This window comes from Notolabrus celidotus, chromosome 1 (genome assembly GCF_009762535.1).
Source record: "Notolabrus celidotus isolate fNotCel1 chromosome 1, fNotCel1.pri, whole genome shotgun sequence".
In the NCBI taxonomy this organism is placed as follows: domain Eukaryota; kingdom Metazoa; phylum Chordata; class Actinopteri; order Labriformes; family Labridae; genus Notolabrus; species Notolabrus celidotus.
This window is the reverse complement of record NC_048272.1, coordinates 24,875,223-24,896,481: the sequence shown is the minus strand read 5'-3', so window position 1 is coordinate 24,896,481 and position 21,259 is coordinate 24,875,223. Positions and strand designations below refer to the sequence as shown.

Here is a 21,259-nt window from a genome sequence, read left to right as displayed (position 1 = left end):
TATGAATTGTTTGTTTGGAACAACATCTCAACATTTTAGGCTTTAGACTTTTAGTGAGCCATTTCTTAGGTAGAGCTTGTGAATCATTTTTCTGCCTTTATTGTAAAATCAAGGCAAACATTTCAGTAAAAAAAAAAGAGAATTTTAAGAATGAGAAGCTCTAAACTGGTGATTGAATTGCTATCATAAAGGCTACACAATGCCTGGACTTTGCTCTAATACGGAAAACAAGAATGCTGATTACAATTTCCAAATGTATTAATGGGTAAAATGCTTCTCTCCCAAGCAATCCATCCATAATTTGGGGAAATACACATTTTTCTTTCTTTTGCTTAGAGTTAGATGAAAAGATTGACACCAATCTCATGTGTCCGTATATCCGAAACTACAGTTGACAGCTGGTCGCCTTGGCTTTGCTAAAAGACTGCAAACAAAGGGAAACGGTTACCCAAAATCAGCAGTTTACTTCTGCACCGACTGTAACTTGTTTAAAATCAAATTTTTTAAAGATTAATTTTCAATTGCTCAAACTAAAAGTTCTTGATTTTGAGTTGTTAACTTTAAAGATGCTGACTGGTAGATGTTGTGATCTTTAGCTCAAGCTAGGCTAGTTGTTTTCCCTGTCAAGCCTGTTGGCTGTGAATACAATGAATACAATTTTGCTAAAAACCACTGACTGAAAGAGCTGAATCGGTAATTTGACACCTCTCTTGTTTCTCTCTTTCTGTCAAACATGGAGCTACGACCAATAACTGGTTAGCTTAGCTTAGCAAACAGACTTGAAATGGCATAACAGCTGGCCTGGCTCTCTGTCTAATGGTACCAAAGTCAGAAAAAGAGGAGGGTATATTTTGGTGTGTGACCTTGTATAATGACAAATTTACTAAATTGAAAAATATATAGTATATATATTGTTGTTAAATCCCTTAAAAGGTGGGGGTCCACCTGTTGTTAGGGTTATGGTAGCTGTTGTACACATTTTCACGGTTTGTGCAAAGTTAAAGTATCAGGCTGCTGACCTTAGTCTTATATCAAAGGATCTGACATAACATTGGGATCATTATTTTCAACCAACTCCTCCCAAAGAGCAAAGAAGCTTGTTGACCAATATATCAGTCTAGTCCATCATCAAACACACATGACACCATTACATTCCAACACAATGTCTTTGTCTCTTTACGGTGCGTAATGGGCAAAAGAAATGAGACCACAACAAGAAAAGTTCAGTATCTCCAGCATCTATTTACCTCCGGTTGTGCCTTGATATCAAATCCATTAAAGATCTCATACAGGAGTGGATTTTCTCTCCTGTCCATGACAGAATCCAGTCTCTGATAGCCTCCAAAGCACAGGGCCAGGAGGAAATGTTTCACTCATTTGGCTTCACATTAAAATCCAAAAGGTATCTCATCAAGAATTTTTTCAAAAAAGATTAAATCCACTACATGCATCCATTGCTCCATAGTCTTTAAAATGAATGATTGTAGGGCCTTGTTGGTTTCCTTGGCATAAAATCCATCAATTTGAATAAAAAGTTTGCGCACTGCCCTGCTGTATTGACAAGGGCAGCTTCAGAACCAAGATTCAAACCCACAACCACGTAACACAGCTCAAAATGTGTCCTCTACTTGATGTGTTACAAGCTTTATAAGCCACATTTTGTCATTAAGTGTGTTCAAAGATTTAATACTCAGAAGGTGTTCTCTTAATCATTCAAATATTCAGCCCATTCAGGCGTCCTAAAACAGCCCTGGAACAAAGTGCAAACACTCCAAAGGTTTTCTCAACTGGACAAAGTCCAAAAGGTCATTTGGGAAAACTCACTTATGTGAGAAAAGTCTGCACCAGTTCCAAAGAGACAGGAACAAGAAAACCCTGACATTGTAGTCAAACAAATGAAAAGTAAATGTCAATGTAAATACACACACACACACACACACACACACACACACACACACACACACACACACACACACACACACACACACACACACACACACACACACAAATAACAGGCAATCTGTGTCATATTCATTCAAATGCAAATGTGTAGCTAAGCTGCATGTAGATAAACAGACTCTGGATCTGGTGTAGAACAGTAACAGTGTCCACTCTTTCAAAGATGCCCTTAAGCATGAGTTGGAGTCACTGTGCCCAAACATTACATGTTCGCAATCTATCACAACCTAATGTGAGCAATGTCTTGAAGAGAAAATCCCCTCTAGAGTATTTTGAACATTTCAAAATTTGACTTGAGCCCACAAGGAAGAAAAACAACTTCAACGGCCCAAATCAGGACCAACAGCAACACTCAGTCATGTGTAAACACGCTGGCGGTGAGATTGAAGACTTTCAGTTCACTCTCTGCCCTTGACAGCCACCCAGTGATGCAGAAAGACAGAACAGAAAGGTGGAGGTGAGGAGCAAGTTCGTGCGATCAGTTTTTCTTTGTCTTGTTTTCTCTCAGTGAAAGTATTTTGAGGCCCTGAGGTTTAAGAGGCAGAGAGAGGTGTAGGAGGCGACTTGAGAAAGGATCTTAACCTTGTTCACCCCCCAACAAAATGGAGTCACGAGGGAGCAGTTACAATGAACACCACTGAAGGTGTGTCCAGGAGAGTGAAGTCATGGCAGAGCCTGTGTAAGCAAGTCTTCTGTTGATTGCATCAAAGTTGAGCAGACAGGCATGAGATGGGCATGGGGCACAAGCTGCCCTGCTCATCAGCTGATTAATGAGCTAATTTTCCATTAGCTAGTTGGATCCATCCCAGAAGATACGAAGGACAAGTCAGGGAGGACAGAATGTCAACCAACAAAACAAAAAAAAAAAAAAGTACAAAAAAACAGCAACAAGTACAGACGTCTTAGATAAACCCAAAACCAAACAATATGACACAGACTAGCCAAAGAGCCGGCCAGCTACAGTGGAGTCCAAGAGACCACCACAAGGACAGTGTTTTTTCATCATTTATCAAAATCTAACACACTTTGCAGAAGTTTTTAAAACAAGGAACACATTATTAAGAACTGAGGGGGGAAGTTTTAGCATTGGGGAATTCTTGTAGGTAACTACAGTACTGATTGTTTTTTGTCTTACCATGCATATTATGGTCCTGTAATAACTTACTATCTGTACAGAACAAGTACTGTGACACATCATAATGTCTGGAAATGAAAAAGGGACTTGGACCATTGACTAAAAGATGGACAACATTAAAGCATCCCAAAAAGCAATGGCAAAAGATTTAGAACTCCTCCTGCTGACAGGCTGCAGCATAGGCCATAAAGTCAGCCTCCTCAATATCAACAGATGGGACATGGATAAAACTTGAACCAGAGAATTTATTTCAAAAATGTTTTTATCATGGTGATTTATTAATTTTCTGGGAAATTGTATTACTTATTTGATGCTACAAATAAGGTATAATGCCATGATTGACAGCTCTGTTGACTAATGCGGTGCTATGTGCACCAGATTAGCAGAGAGGAATGACAAGAGGAGCGAAATGAACACTCACTCAAGAGTAACTGAAGTTTCCATAATGTTGACTGTCTGCTTCACACGTCTGAGAACCTGTTCTGCTGTAGATTGTATAGACCTGAGGGATCATTGCAGTTTTATCAAACACAGCTCAGACTCTGGCTCCCAATGTGCAGTATGTTTGTGCCTGTTGCATGGGATAATTTGGCTTCACTCTTGTACAGCAGGAGGAGACTCGAACTTGTTGTCCATATTTCTATATGATCATGAATTGGATGAAAATGCAGCAAACAGGGACTGGATATAATTAGAGATGGCACCATGGTATAAAGCCAACATCTTTATGAGACAGAACTCTACCCATGATGCCAAGCCAGTTAAACAAAGAACATGTACTTCAGCTGAAAATAAAAAACTATGGTTGAAAGAGAAACGTGCGTAGTAGTTACCAAACAATTTATCTGATTGCAAAAGGAGCCTAATGGTGAAGCAGGGGTTGCCTCAAACTTAGAATGCAATTTGTTTTGAGTGATACTACTGGGTAATAAAAACTAAATTTGGACACGGTGTTGGAAATGGTTCTTAGTGGGATGTTTTATCTCGGGTTCAGTCACTTACTGACCTTACAGTGATACCATCATCAGTTCTAGTTTTAACTAACAAGGGATAGACCCTCAGCCTCTCCAATGAAAACATTCAACAAACAGAAATGTGGAATAACACCAAAAACACTTGGGGGTTGCTGGAATAATTTCACTTCCCTTAAATTTTGCAGAACATCTGATGTCGACAGATGACAGAGTGCAAGCTGTAATTAAGGCAAACGGTGGAAACACCAAATTCTAACTCTAGTATCCAAGAACGACTATTTTACCAATCATTTGCACTAGTTTAATAAATGATGAAAAGGATTTTGGCAGTAGACCTTTGACCCCACTGTATATGCACACGCACACGCACACGCACACGCACACGCACACACACACACAAACACAAACACACAGAAAATTGTAACATAACACATAAAACAAAAGGGGGGGTGTGGGTTTGGGAGTTGGCAGGGAAGAGTTATCATCCAGATCATCATGAGTCTTCATTTCCAGAGTCGTCCTGGTTGTCGTAACGTCTGGTGGAGGTCCCGCCACCTTCTGAGGCGCTCATCCCACCGGCCTCGCCCACAGACTCCATCTCGCTCTCGTCTTCGTCCTCATCCTCCTCCTCCATGTCATCATCATAGAGGTCGTCATAAAGAAGGTCCGAGCTGCTGTCCTGTGAGGGGACCCTGGTCTGGACGCAGTACTCAGCCAGTGTGGTTGGCACCTTGACGCCATCGCGCTCAGCCTCAGCCGCTGTCGACAGGACTTGCTTCCTGCGGGTCAAACAGAAAAAAAAATCAAAAACAGAGTCAGATGTGGATATTTTCATGAACTGATTGATATCATAATTCTTTGTTGTGAAAGATTAATACCTGATAATCTCTGCATATTCCTTGTCCTTGCCTTTGCTGTCCCTCCATTTGCGAAACATGACAGATGCATCCACGTTGGCCGGGGAGAAGGTGTTGGGCTCATTGAGCAGCGAGATCACACTGAGCAGGATAGTCCTGACGGCAAAGGAACACGCAGAAAGAAAATAAGGACACTCCAGTATCAGACCCTGCCTGTGTATGAAAGGAAAACTCTATGCAAGCTTTTTTTCAATCCTTGTTAAGCTTGATCGCAGCCAAGACAGAGGCGTTAACTCACCTCGTTCCCCTTGTGGCTCAATTACATGCAGGACGCTATCTGCACGTTTTCAAACAGCCTCAGCACTTTACATCTAGTTCCTGACAAAAGCAGCCGTGCCCTGCAGCAGTTTCTTGTTCTTAAAAAGTTACGCAGAACAAAGGAATGCTAAAATCTTTGTGCTGTATGTACTTTACATGAGGAATTGCGTTTTTTGTTTTTTTTTAGGCAGGGCCTTTAATTTGAGCTTCCTTTGTCTCAGATTTTTATTTCATTTTCCTTCCTTTATTATATATGAAAGAGAGTCAGGGAATCAGACTGGGGGCATAAGAGAACACCTGACACCATCAGTTGTCTTATATACACTCTAGACACAAGAAATGTGGTTCAATAGATGACAGAGTGTGCCACAACTTAGAAAACTTCTCAAATTAAAACTACTTTAGTTCAGGGCTGTCAGCTTTAACGTGTTAATCACGTAAGTTGTAAGTTGTAAGTTGCGTACTATGTGTCCCTTTCAGCTCACTTTAGTAAAGCATCTTCCTGTTCCCTGCTGCTGACTTAATGGATAATGATGACACTGCTGGGCTTTTTGAATGGCACATTTCACTTAAACTGATGGCTAAACTGCACTTGTGTCAAACAATCAAAATATCACTAAAGTACTTTGAGCTTGAGCTAAGACATACAAGTTTAGAGGTGCAATAAATTTTACTGATGTCAATGGGCAACCACATCTCAAAAGATACTACTCTGCACCAGAGTAGGAACCATGCGGTCAACGCTCATACAACGAATCATCATGCAAGCCTTTTTGTCAGTGAAGCGTATTATTATAATGAATTGGAAAATACGTAGACCAAATTGCTTTAACATCAACGATTGGTTAAAAGAATTCATGGATTTATTGTCAATGGAACGGGCAGCTTCATCCCTCTCTGAGTTTGACTGTGCAGATGAAGGACCCTGGAACTTTATTAGGAAACTTTTGGAAAAGAAAGTTATATGATTGAACTTTCTGTAAATGAACTGTGCCACCCCCCCTTACTGTCTAATGTCTATCATTGTATGTTGTAGTTTACGTTGTCTTATGTGATGAGTTTGTCGATTTATGTTGTGGTGTACGAGTGTATTGTTTTTTTTGAGAAAGAAATAAAAACATTAATTATAAAAAAAAAAAAGATCCATGAAGAAAAGCACTATTTTTGAGGGTGTGAATTGTCACAGACCTGTGGATGAAACTAAATCATAGAGGTTAACCACTTGCTAAATGGGTGGCCACTGACTGCAGGTCAGTAAACATTGAGAAAGTCTCAAGTTCAAGAGAGGTCCTATGGTTGGAATGTGTTCCTTACATTTTTAATATCGACTATTGAATGCAAAATAATAGAACTTCAAACATGAGAAAAAAATTGGATTAGTCACGATTAACAGTTAATCAAGATTAACTCTTAAAATTCAGCGATTAATCGTGATCACATTTTGAATCTTTTAAAAAAACCCTTCTTTTTTATTTACACCATTGCTTAAATGACTATCCACACTAAATTTAAAAGAGCAGCGTTGTTATATTGAGTAACAGTTCAAATTGTATACCAAAGGTTGTGCAGCAAACTGTACCTGACGTTCTGGGTGGGGTTCCATCTTTCCGAGGGTAGCTCCCCACTCTGAGGGTCATCCACAGGAGGGTGCAGGATAGAGATGCACACATCTCCGTTCTGGAAAGAGAACAAAACAACCACTTTAATTCCTGTCATGATAACTTAAAGATGAGTACTACCACAGTGGACTAACGATGGCCGCATAAATACTGCAAAAGAGAAGTGATGACAAACACAAAGCGTCATACCTCATAGATGTTGGGGTGCCACATCTTGGTGAGGAAGCGGAAGGAGGGCGGGGAGTATGGGTAGTCAACTGGGAACTTGATGTGAGCCTGGAGGAACAAACAGAGGATCAGTGGCGGTTCTGGGGAGGGGCCAACAGGGGCCAGTGCCCCTGTAAAACTGAACCTGGACCACCCTGCGGCCCCCCTCCACACCAAACAAATATTATACGATAAAAAAAGCTTTGGTATCACACCAATGTCACAGGTGGAACACATGCATGTGGCACTTGGTTCCAGTCCCTTAGAGTGCTAAGGTCTAATATATAGAAATGTACTGATGTTTTGCCAGTTTGTTCTCAGCCGGTCCTCGCCCTTCTCAGTCTCTTTTGTCAGGGTTGAATGTGTCCCTCTGACAACACCCTTGGCCCAAGCCTGGCCCCCCTAGTAAAATTGGTCTAGAACCGCCACTGCAGAGGATCACAGTCAACACACAGCTTGCTACATTTAAGTCACTGAACCTGAATCTCTCAATGGAGAGTACTCAGGTAGAAGTAAGCTGATGTTGGGGGAGGCTGCCATAAAACTCTGAAATCTGAAGGTTGAATGTGAAAAAAACCTTTGTGTCTACACTAACAAATTAAGTACACATTTGTAATATTTGTGATACATCCTTGTTCTTGAGAATTAACCTAAATACTTCCTTCATGCTCCCTCTTACAGAACTGTAGTGAAATAACATCAAACACCAAAATATCTCATACATTTAGCAAACAGGCATCAGTGTTCAGTAACTCTGGGTGAATTAACTGCTCAATTATCTAGGTGAAAGGCTTGGGTGTGTGTAACACCGCCCCAGCTCTCACTGCCCTGCTGCACCTCAGATAGGACTATCAATACTCTACCACTAGCCTCTGCACTAGTACAGCCTTGGGACATCATAATCTCTGATCTAATGACACTCTGACATGGGGTAAAATACACAATACGTATTAGTCACTATCATTATTATTAGAGGCCACGCACAACAATGTTATCCTGAATGCATGATATGATATGACATGTTCTTTGACCCACTGCCATAAAGAGCCATGCAGGGTTCAGCAGCAGAGACAAAGTTACAATGAATGAAAGTCAATCACACTTTCACCTGAGTAGAACAGTTTTTCATTCCATTCTACGATACACCAGATTCAAATAAATGTTAATTTACTTAATTATGTGAGAGTCACAGGAATTCAGGTGAGCAAAAATGTGCTGCAGACTCTATGATGTTATATTTCTCTAATTTAGACATGCAAACTTTATAAATCAGAAACTGTAAATATGTAAATCTGATTGTCACTTCTGCACTTGCTCTAACTTAATTATCATGATCTCCTTGTCAGTGTATTGCTTGTCCTGTCCATCTGTAGTTTTGTGCTTGACCACATTGAGATGGACTGAACTAGATTACATGTCTAAACAGATGTTAAAAAGTGTCTGTCCTAGTGTAGATATGAGTCACCTGGTGCTCTGACATCTCTACCATAGTAACTGTTTGTGTGCTTACAGTTTTTTCTGCTCAACCTCAAGGTTTAAGGATGAAGAGTGATATATAATATGTTGTGCAGATTAAAGTATAATGTAATCAATGATGTCCAGCTGCAGTACTGACAACAACAAGGCCTGCTCTGTATTACTTTTCAATTCCTGTAAAGCATCAGTGTTATCTATATTGCTCCAACTTCAACGCAGGCTCTCACTGCACAGCCTTTCAAGATGTTTCACTGAATAAGTACTGTGAAATAAAGGAAGATCAGTCCCATCTTGCCCTTCTCTCTTACTCTTGCTCTGTGCTGAGGTGCCATTTATATCGGTCTCACAGCTAAAAATAGCCATCTGAAGCACAACCATCATACAGCGCGGGGGGGAGAAGCTGGACAAGGAGAATGAAGGGACAGGGGAGGAAGGCTAAAGATTTGAGAGATATAAATGACTGTCTGAACACTCTTTAGCATTGGGAAAAAAATCTAAGAACAGTGGAGGTGAGGCAGGTCATTGCTGAATTACATTTTTTACAACTATTGTAATAAGACTTTACTTGATCTCCTATTCTGGGTTCAAACCGAGTCACTGTCAGGGAACCTGGCTGTTTTCCAAGTTGCAGCAGCCTTCTTTATACTCTACTTAGGGAGGAAAATTTTCCAGGATGGTTGCATTGCACACACACACACGCACTCCCACCCACAAATAAACATAAACATAAACATAAACACACACACACACACACACACACACACACACACACACACACACACACACACACACACACACACACACACACACACACACTAACCTGATAATGAATATAAAATAGCTCCATGAATGTGTCTCATTATCTAAACTCTGTGTGGTGGATTTTCTCTTGCTCTTCTGGTAATACAAAGTTTTTCCACACCTTGAAGTAACCGCCCTCATACAGGGTGTTTGGGGGTCCAAAGATGGCCACTTCCCAGTTGTAGAGGTCAGACTCCTCCACCAGAGTGATGCGGAAACCCTCCACCGGCTGCTCCTGCAGAGACTTAAGCTCCATCATCAGGGCCTTCTGGGAACTGGGGGTTGCCTGGTGGGCCATGTTGATCCCACGTCTGACACCAGTGGAAACAGATTAGTGAAAGGTAAGAGTGACACCAGTGATGGGCTAAATGATACAGCCAGAATACTTATATTTGATTGTATCTGAGGTGTCAAGGTATCTGTTGACTCTGCAGCTTCACCTACTATGTTAGCTTTGTTAACACTGACGCTAGCAAAGACAATAAACAGCAAACATGAGTAGATGGCAGTCCTGCTGGTAAACTGAACGCCTGCTGAAGAATTCAAACATAAACAGAATGTGGCCTGCAAGCTAGCATAGGTCAGAGTTGAAGTCCACAGGCCCTTTATGAGGAAAGACAAAGTTAATAAAAAAGTGTTTACCTCTGTCTCCTTGCACTGTTCTATGTATTCGTTTCGTTACAGCTGAAAACAGGATGGTAAACTCATTGGTTGTCCATGCTAGCCTTGCTGTGTCTTGTCAAAGAGACAGTGACAGGAGCAGTGGATTTTCTCCTAAAACCTATGGCTGGTCCTCGTGTTGTGTTTCCGAAATTCTTTGTGTGCCAGTGTTGACAGTTGACATGGAGCTAGTATCAGTGTAAGTCACGGTCTCCTGTGGATCATTCTTAGGCTCAAAAGAGGAAACTCGTTCCCCCTGACATCCCTCCGTGCTGCTGGTTCGGTTCGGACAGGCGCTCAGCTGATCCCTGCTTGTTTATGTTTGTTTATCTGCTCACTGGCAGTCTCAACTTCTCCACACGTCAGCTAAAGCCCTACCGAGCAACTTCGTTCAGATGGAGCAGCTTTTCTACTCTCTGCCGTCCCCTCCGGCACAGTGGCAATATAAAAGGCTGATATACTCGAGCCTACGGTCGCGAAATGGACAGTAAGTGGGAGGTTTACAGTCGCGTTTACAGTGGATTTCATCGATTTTTTATTTTCCTCCCATCGGTGCTTCCGGCTACCATTGCGCGTGTCTGCAGGACGTAGAGCACGTACAGGTCTGAACGTGACGTGCGCGCACTCGACACTTGAAAAACATTTCAAGAGAGGAAAAAATACAAAAAGTACAGAATAATTCAAAACATGTTCATAGAACAGTTTAGTATGTTTAATACACTGGATTAAAAACGCCATAAAATGACGTGTACCAGCTTTTTTGTCACATATTTGAGTAAGTATCAAGCATAGGTATCACCAGTGGTGCACTAAGAGGGGGGGCCGAGGGGGACGATGCCCCACCTCCTCATGTCTGCAAAACAGCCTCAGAAAAACGCCCTCTGAATGACCTTCCAGAAAATAAAATGTCATGAAAATGCCCATGTTCCTTTTCATTTGATAAAATGTAATACGTTTTTGCATGATTTTAACCTTGTTATATTTGTTTGGTTGTCGTCTAGGTTTGTGAGTTGATTTAAGTGGGTTAAATTAATTCTATTATTTGATTTACATTAAGCTACTGTTTTAAAATGTGATGTGAACAAATAATGGATCAGATTGTACTAGAGTGTGAGCTTCATACACAAAGTAGAATTAACTATAACGTTTTCTCATCCATTATGTATCATTTATGTGTTATCAATTATGTATTATTCGTTTTCCTTAAATAAATTCCCACCACAAATTGTTGCATAAATATCTTAAGTGTTAATATACTCAAAATTACCCTTGGGGAAATCCCCATGTACTTTTGACTCCGCTACATTTCTATCAATGCTCTAGTTACTTACTACTTTTGCTTTGAAGTCAGCTCATGAATTTCCTTATCTTTTCTGAAATCTGATCCCTAAGACAGTAAAATGTGTTTGTGTAGTTCTGTTTGTCTCAGTGGTTTAGTCATACCTGTATATCGTGCGTCTCCACGGTTGAACTTGGAGCAAACACAGAGCAGATTTCACTCAGATCAGGCAATTCATTTTGAGGTGGTAATGATGGATATAACTCTCCACCTGAGCACCCATGGTCATATCTTCAGCCCGTGTTAGAGGTTTTTGAAATGAAGAATGATACTGTTCTCCCTGTTTCCCACTCTGCCCAAATATACAAACATTCACAGTCCAACCTGAGAAAGCGTGTTGAGCTATGTAACATTTGTTTCATTCCAGATTAACATTTCATACTAAGTTGTCTGTGCTTGGAATAACTCAGCTGCTGTTTTTATCCCATGGTATAGTTCTTAGAGATTTCAAGTAATGTTTTCTAGATAAACAGAATGTAACAGAATGTACTCTTATGTCTTCTTGACTGCACTCATGCTTTGTGAAAATACAAAGTTTTGAGATATTTTAAGAAGTACTTTGAATACTTAAGTATTTTTAAAAGCAAGTAGATAAATATACTTTATTTCTGACCCATAGGTCAATATCAGCACAAGAGTAATATAAAATACTAGAAATAAGTAAAATACATGTCCAGCATGAAAAAAAAAAAAAGGTCACGACAACATCAGTTTACACCTTCATTAGGATTAGAGCAGAAAAAGGCATTTGTTCCAATGTTGCCAAAAGTAAGAAAAATACCTTGTGCCACTTAATGTGGGCTGAGTGAGCTCCCTTAAAATTCAATTTTTTGAATCAGCTAAGTGACACAGAAATTTATAGGCTACATCAAATTCCTCAGTACAGTATGAAATGTAGGGACATTGTTTGATACAAACATAAAACTTGCACTGGTCCATCTGGGTAGTTTAAGGAAAATTCGATTTGCATGCTACCAGAGTACTTCAGTATTTTAACTCAAGTAATAATTTGACTGAACAACTTTCGCTTGTACTGGAGTAATATTTGACTTGGAGTATCTATACTCTGACTTAACTAATGAAGCTGTGTACTTTGTCCACCGCTGGTTTCATAGAGACTTACCAGTATGCAAACAGAACGGGACACACAGCTGGCGTGGATGTAGTGTTGTGATGTCCCTACGTCATTTCGGCGAGTGACGTCAGACAGGAACCAGTGGAGGGGAGCTTGACAAATCAAGATGGCGTCCCACGCTGAAGCAGGAAAGAGATGTCAGTATAAATAAAACTCATTTGGAGATAAGTTTGAATTTTAGTGCCCCGTCGACGAGACGTCATTTGGATTTTGGAAGAGCAGGACGGAGCAGAAACAGGTGATCAGAGTTTGTGTTCATATAGGAGCTCAGTTCAGTTTTAGGGGCGGTGGCGGCACAGACAGCGGTCTGTCCTATCCAGACACATAACGTTACAGACAGGCCACTGGCGATGCTAAGCGTACTAGCATGAATTCAGGTATAGGACGGTGAGTTCTATAAAGTGGCCATAATATACCACCAGGATCAACTAATGCAGTAGACGACATGGACTTCTTTGTTAAATTGTCGCTGTGTGTTCTTCGTTAGCGTGTTCAGCGAGGAGCAACCAAACATAGTAATAGCTTAGCTTGTTGCTAATGGACGCTCTCATAGGTCTGGTGACAACTCATTTTTGAATATGTCATTCTTTAGTGCGTTTAATAACCAAAACATTCAGACACATGTGATTAGCCATAACAGTAAACTTCCCTTAACATTGGGATAACTGTAGTTCCCGCGATCCTTTCGTTGTCGCCCTAAGTTTGAAGATGTTCATCTGTACTAAATGCGCTAACAAACAAACTATGTACTACTTGACTGCTCGTCCTGTGCTTCTGTAGTTCTTGCAGCTATTGAGAAAAACTATTTAACCTGACTTGAATGTCGCTCATTGTTGGTAACATTCTAATTTCTGAAATATCCACATCTACAGAGAACATTAACTTGTTGTGTGAAGGGGTTAAATGACACTTTAGAGACGCATAGCACTGTGAGCTTATAACTGCACGATATCCAACATTAAAATCAGTGAAAGCTTCTGATCACATGATACAGCCCTGATCACGTGTAGCCTGTGTCCACACATGATTACACAAAGAGCAGTCTGGTGTTAGATTGTGTGATGAAACAGAAACTGATGAATATGTAGAGCTCCAATGTTAGAGATGAATAACTAGTTGTTGCATGCAACAATAGATAAGGATTTTGAAGCATGCCCCCCCCCCCCCCCCGACTTCTGCTGGTAATATTTAGCAGATTACAGTGTATCACAAAACTAGAAACAATACGTTGGAGCCCTGAAGGGTTGTACTACTCCTACTTTGTAATGTTATATACTTAATATCTTTAGACAAGGATGTGTGGTCTGTCATCTACGGTGGCTCTGAAGGACAAAATAAATTTACAAAAGATGAAACACTTTTACAAAGCTGGAGACAATTTTACAAACGAAGAAACACTTTTACCATTTCTGAACCAAATTTACATTTCCTTTTTACGAAAAGGGAATGTACCAAATACATGGACATGGTTCACATTTTAGGACATCCTCGGGTCTCAGAGTGAGGTGTCAGACCTCAGATGAAAAAGCATCATGTCTCTGTTAAAGCTCCGTCATATCTCCGCAAAACCTTCATCATGTGTCAGAATTCAGATGAAACGGCCTCAGACCACATAGCCTCAGGCTAAACGGAGTCAGACTAAAAGGAGTCAGACTCAACGGTAAAAGTGTTTCATCTTTGGTAAATTTGTTTTCTTAAATATAAATTTGTTTTGGCCTTGGTAAAAGTGTTTTGCTGATGTCATTTTGTTTTATAAAAGGTAAAAATGTTTTCCAAAATGTAAATTTGTTGCCAACTTTGTAAAAGTGTTCCATCTATTGTAAATTTGTTTTGTCCTTCAGGGCCACCGTAGTCATCAGTCTCTGATACCAAAACAAACCTAATTTGTTAACTGTGTTTATTAGAGCTTGCGATCTATATGTGGGATGGATCATTAAAGCTGTGTCAAGGTGCAGGTAGACTACACTGACACAGAGCATTGATCATTATAATGTTACTGTTATACATTATGGGTTTCTTATTGCTGATAACTTAAAAGCAAGTATCAATCAATCAATCAATCTTTATTTGTATAGCGCCAAATCACAACAAATGTTATCTTAGGACGCTTTTACAAACATAGGAGGTCTAGACCACTCTGTCAAATTATGAACAGAGACCCAACTTCAAGACAGGGTAAGACTCAGTTTGACCCACACCTTAATCCATCATGAGCATTGCACATCGCAGTATTTAGCTAGTTACAGTGGTGAGGAAAAACTTCCTTTTAACAGGCAGAAACCTCAGGCAGAACCAGACTCATGTTAGACAGCCATCATGCCTCCACTGAGTTGGGTCTAGAAAGATGAAAAGTAGATTTGCGCCTTAAGAAACTGAGCCACCTCACGTCTTTTATGTGTATCTAAGTCCATTATTAGTTTACCATGCATTTCACTTTTTTCATGTAAGCTCTGAGGATACAGTTGTCTATTGTCTCATTGCTGATTTGATCAATTATGCAAATTTACACCAACAGGGAGCTGTACTCTTGAATGATCATTAAACGCAGTGTAGGCTTGACTTGTGAACCGATCATTAGTCAGTGACCTATTGATTTCACTGTTTATGTGGAATGAGATAAGAGCTTTTTTAGTCCTGGAGAAAATGCTGGTTTCTAGTTACCAGATAGCACCAAAAATTACAGAACAAAAACAAAAGTAACTCAATAGAGCATCAAATATATCTTGAATATTAAATGTAAGGTGTACAAAGCTTAAATTAAATGAAACTGTGTGTATTAGAGTAATGAGCAGTTGTATGATAAGCATGAAGATGTAGCATAGAGGGGCTCACAGATCATCCCATGTAAACTGTGTAAGTGAATCAAATCTATCACTTTTTCAGTTTCAGCACACAGTTCATAGCTTTGCCATTCAGTTGACGTGAGAACAGTGGCTTCTCTGTGTTCATAATGTCAGGCATTGTTGCGCTGCATGACCAGGAAACGGGATTATGTGACTTCATTGGAAAAACGGATAAAATCCAACGGGATATTGGGAATGGAATAGAATGGGGAGTTTGCTCTGTGAGATTAGGTGTTATTTTCTTATGCTTTGATTAAAACAGTTCTTTAAAAAAAGACACTGTTGCACTGTTGTGACTTTATTTTTTAAACCAATTATATTTATGAGACTTGAAAAAAATAAATCTCTCTTTCCTCTGTTTACTTTACACCCTGTTTGCTCATGTTTGCTGTAGGCGTCTCTAAATGGCTGCGAGGAAGTCTGGATCAGATGCATTTAACAATGGTGAGAGCCTGTTTTTAATTCTCTCTTATATTGATATGGGACTTAACTGATAGTCTGGTTTAAGAATGGGGTTGGAAGGAAATTCTGCCTTCACCTGTATTACCTGTGTCTATATTTCTCGTACCTTCTAACTCTGTTTGTTTTTTGTTTGTGACCAGGACCCATCAGCTACCTTGATGATGTTCCCTTTAAGATCAATGACAAGTTCCGCTGCCCAGCCAAAGTAGGACTTCCTGTTGGTTTCTGCCTGCCAGACTGTGGCTCATTACTGGTGGACACACAGGTAAGTCAAGTACAGGTGTGACGTTGACTTTGCATTTAGTTTAGCTAAAGTATGCTGCACTTGGATTTACTCACAGCAGGTTTTAACTGTGCTGACCTATAATATCATGACGCTGATCATTATGGGCCCTGCCCTCAGTCCTGCTGTATCAGTGTTATGTTTCGAGGCGTGTGTAGTCATGCTGGACACCAAAGAGAAGGCATCATTTTATGAGTCATCTCATGCTTCACTTAGTGATTTAGATAGAGAGGTGTTGTCAAGCAAATGCTGTTATTTGGATGGCGGTTTGGTTCCAGAAATCGTTTTGGTTGTTTAATCTTTACCTGTATAAAAGTTGTTGTGCATCTAACTTTTTCAATATACAACAGGCTCATTTTTCCTGTCACTTTGGTCTCAACAGTATGACTTTTCTCTGGAGAGGCGTAGTGTGCGCTGGGGGCTTGACCTTGCTGAGGCCAGAGCAGCAGAGACCAGAGCAGAAGTTGCAGCAGCCAAGCAGGAGGCTGAGAACAGGGAGCGTTTGGCGCAGGCAAAGGACATTGATGGTGGCGGAGGCAAGAAACCCCAGTCTACGGCAGAGGACCAGGACCTTCTACCACCAGCGATGAACCCCGTCCTCGCGGGGCTGAGCCATAACGCCATCCTCACTCCACTGCCTGCCCCAAGCCTTGGCCCCAGGAAAACCCAGCCTAGCACTCCTCAGCCGCACAGCCTCAACCTAGCTGACTTTGAGCGTGAGGAGGACCCCTTCGACAAGCTCGAACTCAAAACTTTGGACGATAAGGAGGAGCTTAGGAGCATCCTCCAGAGCCAGCCCCAACCTCAACCTCAACCTCCTCCCTCTGTATCCTCTCCAGAGGTCTCCCAGAGGGGGCCTGAGTCACGTGGAAACAGCCCACCACCACCAAGCACCAACACCAGCCTCACAGTCAAACCCGGATTTGCACATAAACCAAACGGGTTGGTTGCCTTGTTGGACATGGACAGAGTAGGGCATCCTGGGAGAACAGGGTTCGACACGGATGATCGGCCTTGTAACATACGCTCTCTCACTTTTCCCAAGCTCTCTGATTCTGGTGATCCAGAGCCAGTGAGGTACAGCCCAATCCTCGCGCCCATCCCTACTCCCCGGCAGAACCTACCAAACGGCAGCCCGCCGACCATACCCAAGACCCAAGTTATTGTTGCCCCTGAGCCTCAAAGCCACAACAAGAGTGGTGCACCAAAGCTGGTAAGCATGACTTCATATTCTTCACATCCCCCCACAGTGTACATTTGTTGTGTGGGATTACGTGATGTAGATTAAGCAGTAAGGGACAATAAGGAATCCCAGGAACCTCATTAACACTCAATCATATTTTCATGCTAGGTTAACCCTGGATCAGGAACTGCTGGTCTGCCATGTGGTGGAGCCCTACTCAGTATGACCCCCAGTGAGCGTCAGTGTGTGGAAACCCTTGTTGGCATGGGCTACTCCTATGAGGGCGTACTACGAGCCATGCAGAGACAAGGGCAGAATGTGGAGCAGGTGCGGCTCCCTATCACACCAGAAATATAGAATCCTAGTAAAGTCATCGTCTAGTACTGTACAGCTAATTATTGTCTGCTCCTGTAACTGTGGTCAGTGATGCGTCCATTCTCTGTAAGAATAAATATAGCCTTAAATTAAAATAAAAGTGTTTAGTCATGCTGTCTTTTGTCTTTGGGTTATGGCGTTCAGCACATATCTTTGATCTATAAACGGTTACAAGCAGTTTTTATGCAAGATTTTATTTTGTTCAAGTTGCTGTCAGACTATGGATTAGCATTGGGTTTTAAGATGGAAGACAAAAACGACATTAAATGACAATAAATGAACCGTATAGACATGTATTTAGTTCCAACACTAACCTCTCATTATCATCTCAGAGTTAAACAAGAAAATCCCCATATAGGTTTCAAAGAGTCATTTTGTAATGGCTTGTTTAAGCTAAATCAACAATAATAAATAAAATAAAACAGATGCATTATAATCATATACTTATTGTTTATCGTAGGTGCTTGACTATCTGTTCGTGCATGGACGTCTCTGTGAGCGAGGCTTCGATTCGAGTGCAGTGGAAGAATGTTTAGAGATGTACCAGTGTTCAGAGGAAAAGGTTTGTTCAGTTTGTCATTAAGTTACAGTACATCTGAAGATGCATGTGTGCCAGTATGTTTGTAAACGATGTCTATTTTATTTCCAGTGAGAATTTATGATAGATCATATTTTCTTTTTATTCTATCCTTTCCAGGCTCTTCAGTTTCTTGAGCTCATGTCTAGATTTGGTGAAATGGGGTTTGAACGAGATGCCATCAAAGAAGTGCTGCTTGTCCACAACAACGATCAGGACAAGGCTCTAGAGGACCTAATGGCTCGGGCTGCTGCTAGCTGAGCTAAGCTAACCAACCAACTGAAGCCCAGCCCATGGCTTGCCTCCTGCTACTAGCCAACACAGCCCCTTTCCTTCTGCCCACCCTATCACACCATGTCCTGCCCCTTCCTCGGTTGTGGAAGGGACAGCCGGGAGACAGTTCTTTCTCTCTGTGCTAAATTGTATTTTGTCTCAGCACTTCTTTAAGACTGTGTGCCTAGAGTGGAGGGGGTCAGAGGGCAATGATACTTCACAGTGGTGTTGTTTTTCTACAAAAAGCCTTGGATTTGGTTCCAGGATTTGGAGCTTCTTGGGTATTTACAAGATTGGAGGAACTTATCAGCTGTGAAAGAGAAACTGGCTGTGGCATTTTAATGCTGTTCTGTTTTGCTTCCATGGGAAGTGTTTATGGACTCAAAGAACTGCAGGACTGGAAAGGAGGCTGATGAGAGCCTCAGAGTGCATCGCAGACAGACCAGTTTCAACTCTTGAAACTCCCAACAACTAAGCTGCCATCTTCCACTGCTCAGTGCAGACCTATTCAATGGTGGAGGGGTTGGGGGCCTTGAGGAGGATCTCTCCAAACTGAACCAACTAACATTTAAAGTTAAAAAAAAAAAAAAAAAAAAAGTTAAAAAAATAAATAAATGGAAAAAACAAAGGCCCTGTTGCCAGGCAGATAACTTAGTCTCAAGAAGTGCCCTCTCTGCTCTGGTGCCCTGCACCTGGTTCTGATCTTATTTACGCTGTTCATTCTTTCATGTCTATTTTTCTGTTCATTTGGGCACTTCTGTCATGTCATTTTGAAAACACCATCTTTTGCTTTCTGTTTTAGGAAGTGCATAATAGAACAGTAGTAAGTACAACTCAGAACAAAAGAGCTACGACTGCCCAGTATGCTCTTTGACCTGCACTGGAATGGCCCATTAAAGGAGTGGGAGGGAATCTGCAAAGTTTCTCTGTAGGAAATAACAAATAATATCCCAAAATCCACTGACACTGATGTGTCACACACTGCACAGGCACATGTTTCTTAAGTATCAAGTTATTTAAAATAGTACACTGACACTTTCATTTAAAAATTAAGAGTTTTTTTATCATGTAAGATATGTTCACTCATAACAGTGACGCTTTTGTTATCATCATGGACTTTTTTTTTTTGCAGACTGGAAAAGAGCAAATGGTTGAAAAAAGACAACATGTAGGAGAAGGGTGTCTTTGCAGCCACATCACAGTGCAATAGAGACATTTCATATTGTGTGAATGTCAGGTGGCACTTTGAGCCTTGAGATTTTGTTGGGAGTGGAATGGTCTTCAAGCCTAGCTGGAAATTTGGATGTAACTTAAAAGAGGTTTGATTTCAGTAAAGTCATTTATTCTTTGTAATTGGATTTTGTGCCACAAATTTTAATCAAACATGACTTTTGTTTGTTGACTTGTCCACTTTTGGTTCTCATGTGTAATAAGGAGTGTTAGTCTTACTTGTAGGTTTGTTAGCATCTCAACCATCTTAATCTGAAAGTTAAAATTAGGTTATTTCACCACAAAAGCATTTTCCAAATGTTGATCGGGTGTTGTTTAACAAAATACCAGAAAACTGTATTTTTATATTGTGTATCTAAGACCCTCCTGAGATCCACGATACATATGTTTGTAAAGCATATCTGCTCTGTTGCACTACAGGCAAAAATGACTGAAGTTTTCATTATCTTGAGCTCTGTTGTGTTGATGTGGATTGGGATTGGCATGGTGACAGATTAAGGGCTTTTAATGAGCAAAATGTGACTGGAAGAACTGGCATTTTGCTTTGGGCAGGTCCAGTACTGTGTTCCACAACAGCAAAATTTTCCAACCACCTATCTATTTTATCATAATGCAATTTAATGCCAAAACAAACAGAACTTCACTTTAATCAACCAAAAGTCTGAATGATAAAAAGGACCAATCAAACCATAAAGAAGAGCACATTTCGTAAAAGTCAATTGCCTTTTACTTTGGGACAAATCCATCATTCAATACATTTGTATTCCTCTTTTTAAGAAAGTGCCCAGTGCAGGAAGTTTAAGGTAACACAAACTGTGACATTCTGTTTAAGTATTCCTATCCTCTCTCTAGTTTTTCTGTTACAAAGAGGTAAGGTACCATTATTCTATTGATCAGCACATCATTGTTGCTATTGTTGCCCTTAAGTACCTGGAGTTTGGTTTCCTTTATCAAATATAAAGTCATGTTATCTCCCTTCTGACAGCCACATACATTGGAGTGAACACAACAAAGCAGCTTCAGGATCTCCACCCCTTTGTGTTATGGTCCTGTAGCCATGGGAATGGATTGCAACTAGGCTCTTATTTTTTAGGCCATCATGTCTAATATCAGATTCACTTCTAAGTCATTATGATTGAACATGGTCCATACATGACTCTAATGAACATTTGAATATCTTGATGGTTTGATTAAAGGTGGGCGAGTCGAGTATTCTTTACCAAGCCTATGAACTGTGATTTGCAAAATGTTCAGTTTTCTTTTGATTGATTTGAAAAACCCACATGATTAAATGTGCACATCTTTTCAGTGGTGAGACTGTTGATCGTTGCTGGTGTTGCTTATTTAGCTGGGTTTGATATTGATTTTATTCTAAAGTATGGTCACACAAGCTGGAGTTTAAGTAAGGTTGTACGGCTCCTTTTTTCCCTTCTCTTGGAAAGCAAATGCATTTTTATTTTTTCTGGACGCAGAGAAGCCGCAAACAATACAGATGATTCTCCATCCAGGTATTGTATTGCAACTGGAAGCGTCCACCTCTGTGCCTTGTCAGC

The 21,259-nt window shown here is 40.7% G+C and overlaps 2 protein-coding genes across 8 annotated transcripts; one reads left to right on the top strand and one right to left on the bottom strand.

Moving 5' to 3' along the window:
- Window positions 1-1,147: 1,147 nt before the first annotated feature.
- ube2r2 (ubiquitin-conjugating enzyme E2R 2) lies at window positions 1,148-12,572 on the bottom strand. 5 transcript variants are annotated; one of them, XM_034690826.1, is made up of 6 exons: window positions 12,469-12,572; window positions 9,468-9,657; window positions 7,052-7,138; window positions 6,823-6,920; window positions 4,947-5,081; window positions 1,148-4,847 (listed from the first exon to the last, which is right to left on the bottom strand). In XM_034690826.1, the coding sequence occupies exons 2-6, from the start codon at window positions 9,642-9,644 to the stop codon at window positions 4,562-4,564; spliced, it is 783 nt and encodes a 260-aa protein (XP_034546717.1). In that variant the 5' UTR covers window positions 9,645-9,657; window positions 12,469-12,572; the 3' UTR covers window positions 1,148-4,561. The 5 variants fall into 5 exon arrangements, with proteins under 5 accessions (XP_034546717.1, XP_034546683.1, XP_034546691.1 ...); XM_034690792.1 differs by lacking the exon at window positions 12,469-12,572 and adding an exon at window positions 9,989-10,599; XM_034690800.1 differs by lacking the exon at window positions 12,469-12,572 and adding an exon at window positions 9,989-10,592 and having other exon boundaries at window positions 9,468-9,664.
- ubap1 (ubiquitin associated protein 1) lies at window positions 12,523-21,028 on the top strand. Of its 3 annotated transcripts, none has more exons than XM_034690765.1 (7): window positions 12,523-12,718; window positions 15,718-15,767; window positions 15,926-16,050; window positions 16,451-17,281; window positions 17,420-17,578; window positions 18,087-18,188; window positions 18,324-21,028. In XM_034690765.1, exons 2-7 carry the CDS (start codon window positions 15,728-15,730, stop codon window positions 18,462-18,464), a joined length of 1,398 nt encoding a protein of 465 aa, XP_034546656.1. In that variant the 5' UTR covers window positions 12,523-12,718; window positions 15,718-15,727; the 3' UTR covers window positions 18,465-21,028. The 3 variants fall into 3 exon arrangements, with proteins under 3 accessions (XP_034546656.1, XP_034546670.1, XP_034546663.1); XM_034690772.1 differs by lacking the exon at window positions 12,523-12,718 and adding an exon at window positions 12,805-12,867; XM_034690779.1 differs by lacking the exons at window positions 18,087-18,188; window positions 18,324-21,028 and having other exon boundaries at window positions 12,524-12,718; window positions 17,420-17,744.
- Window positions 21,029-21,259: the final 231 nt, after the last annotated feature.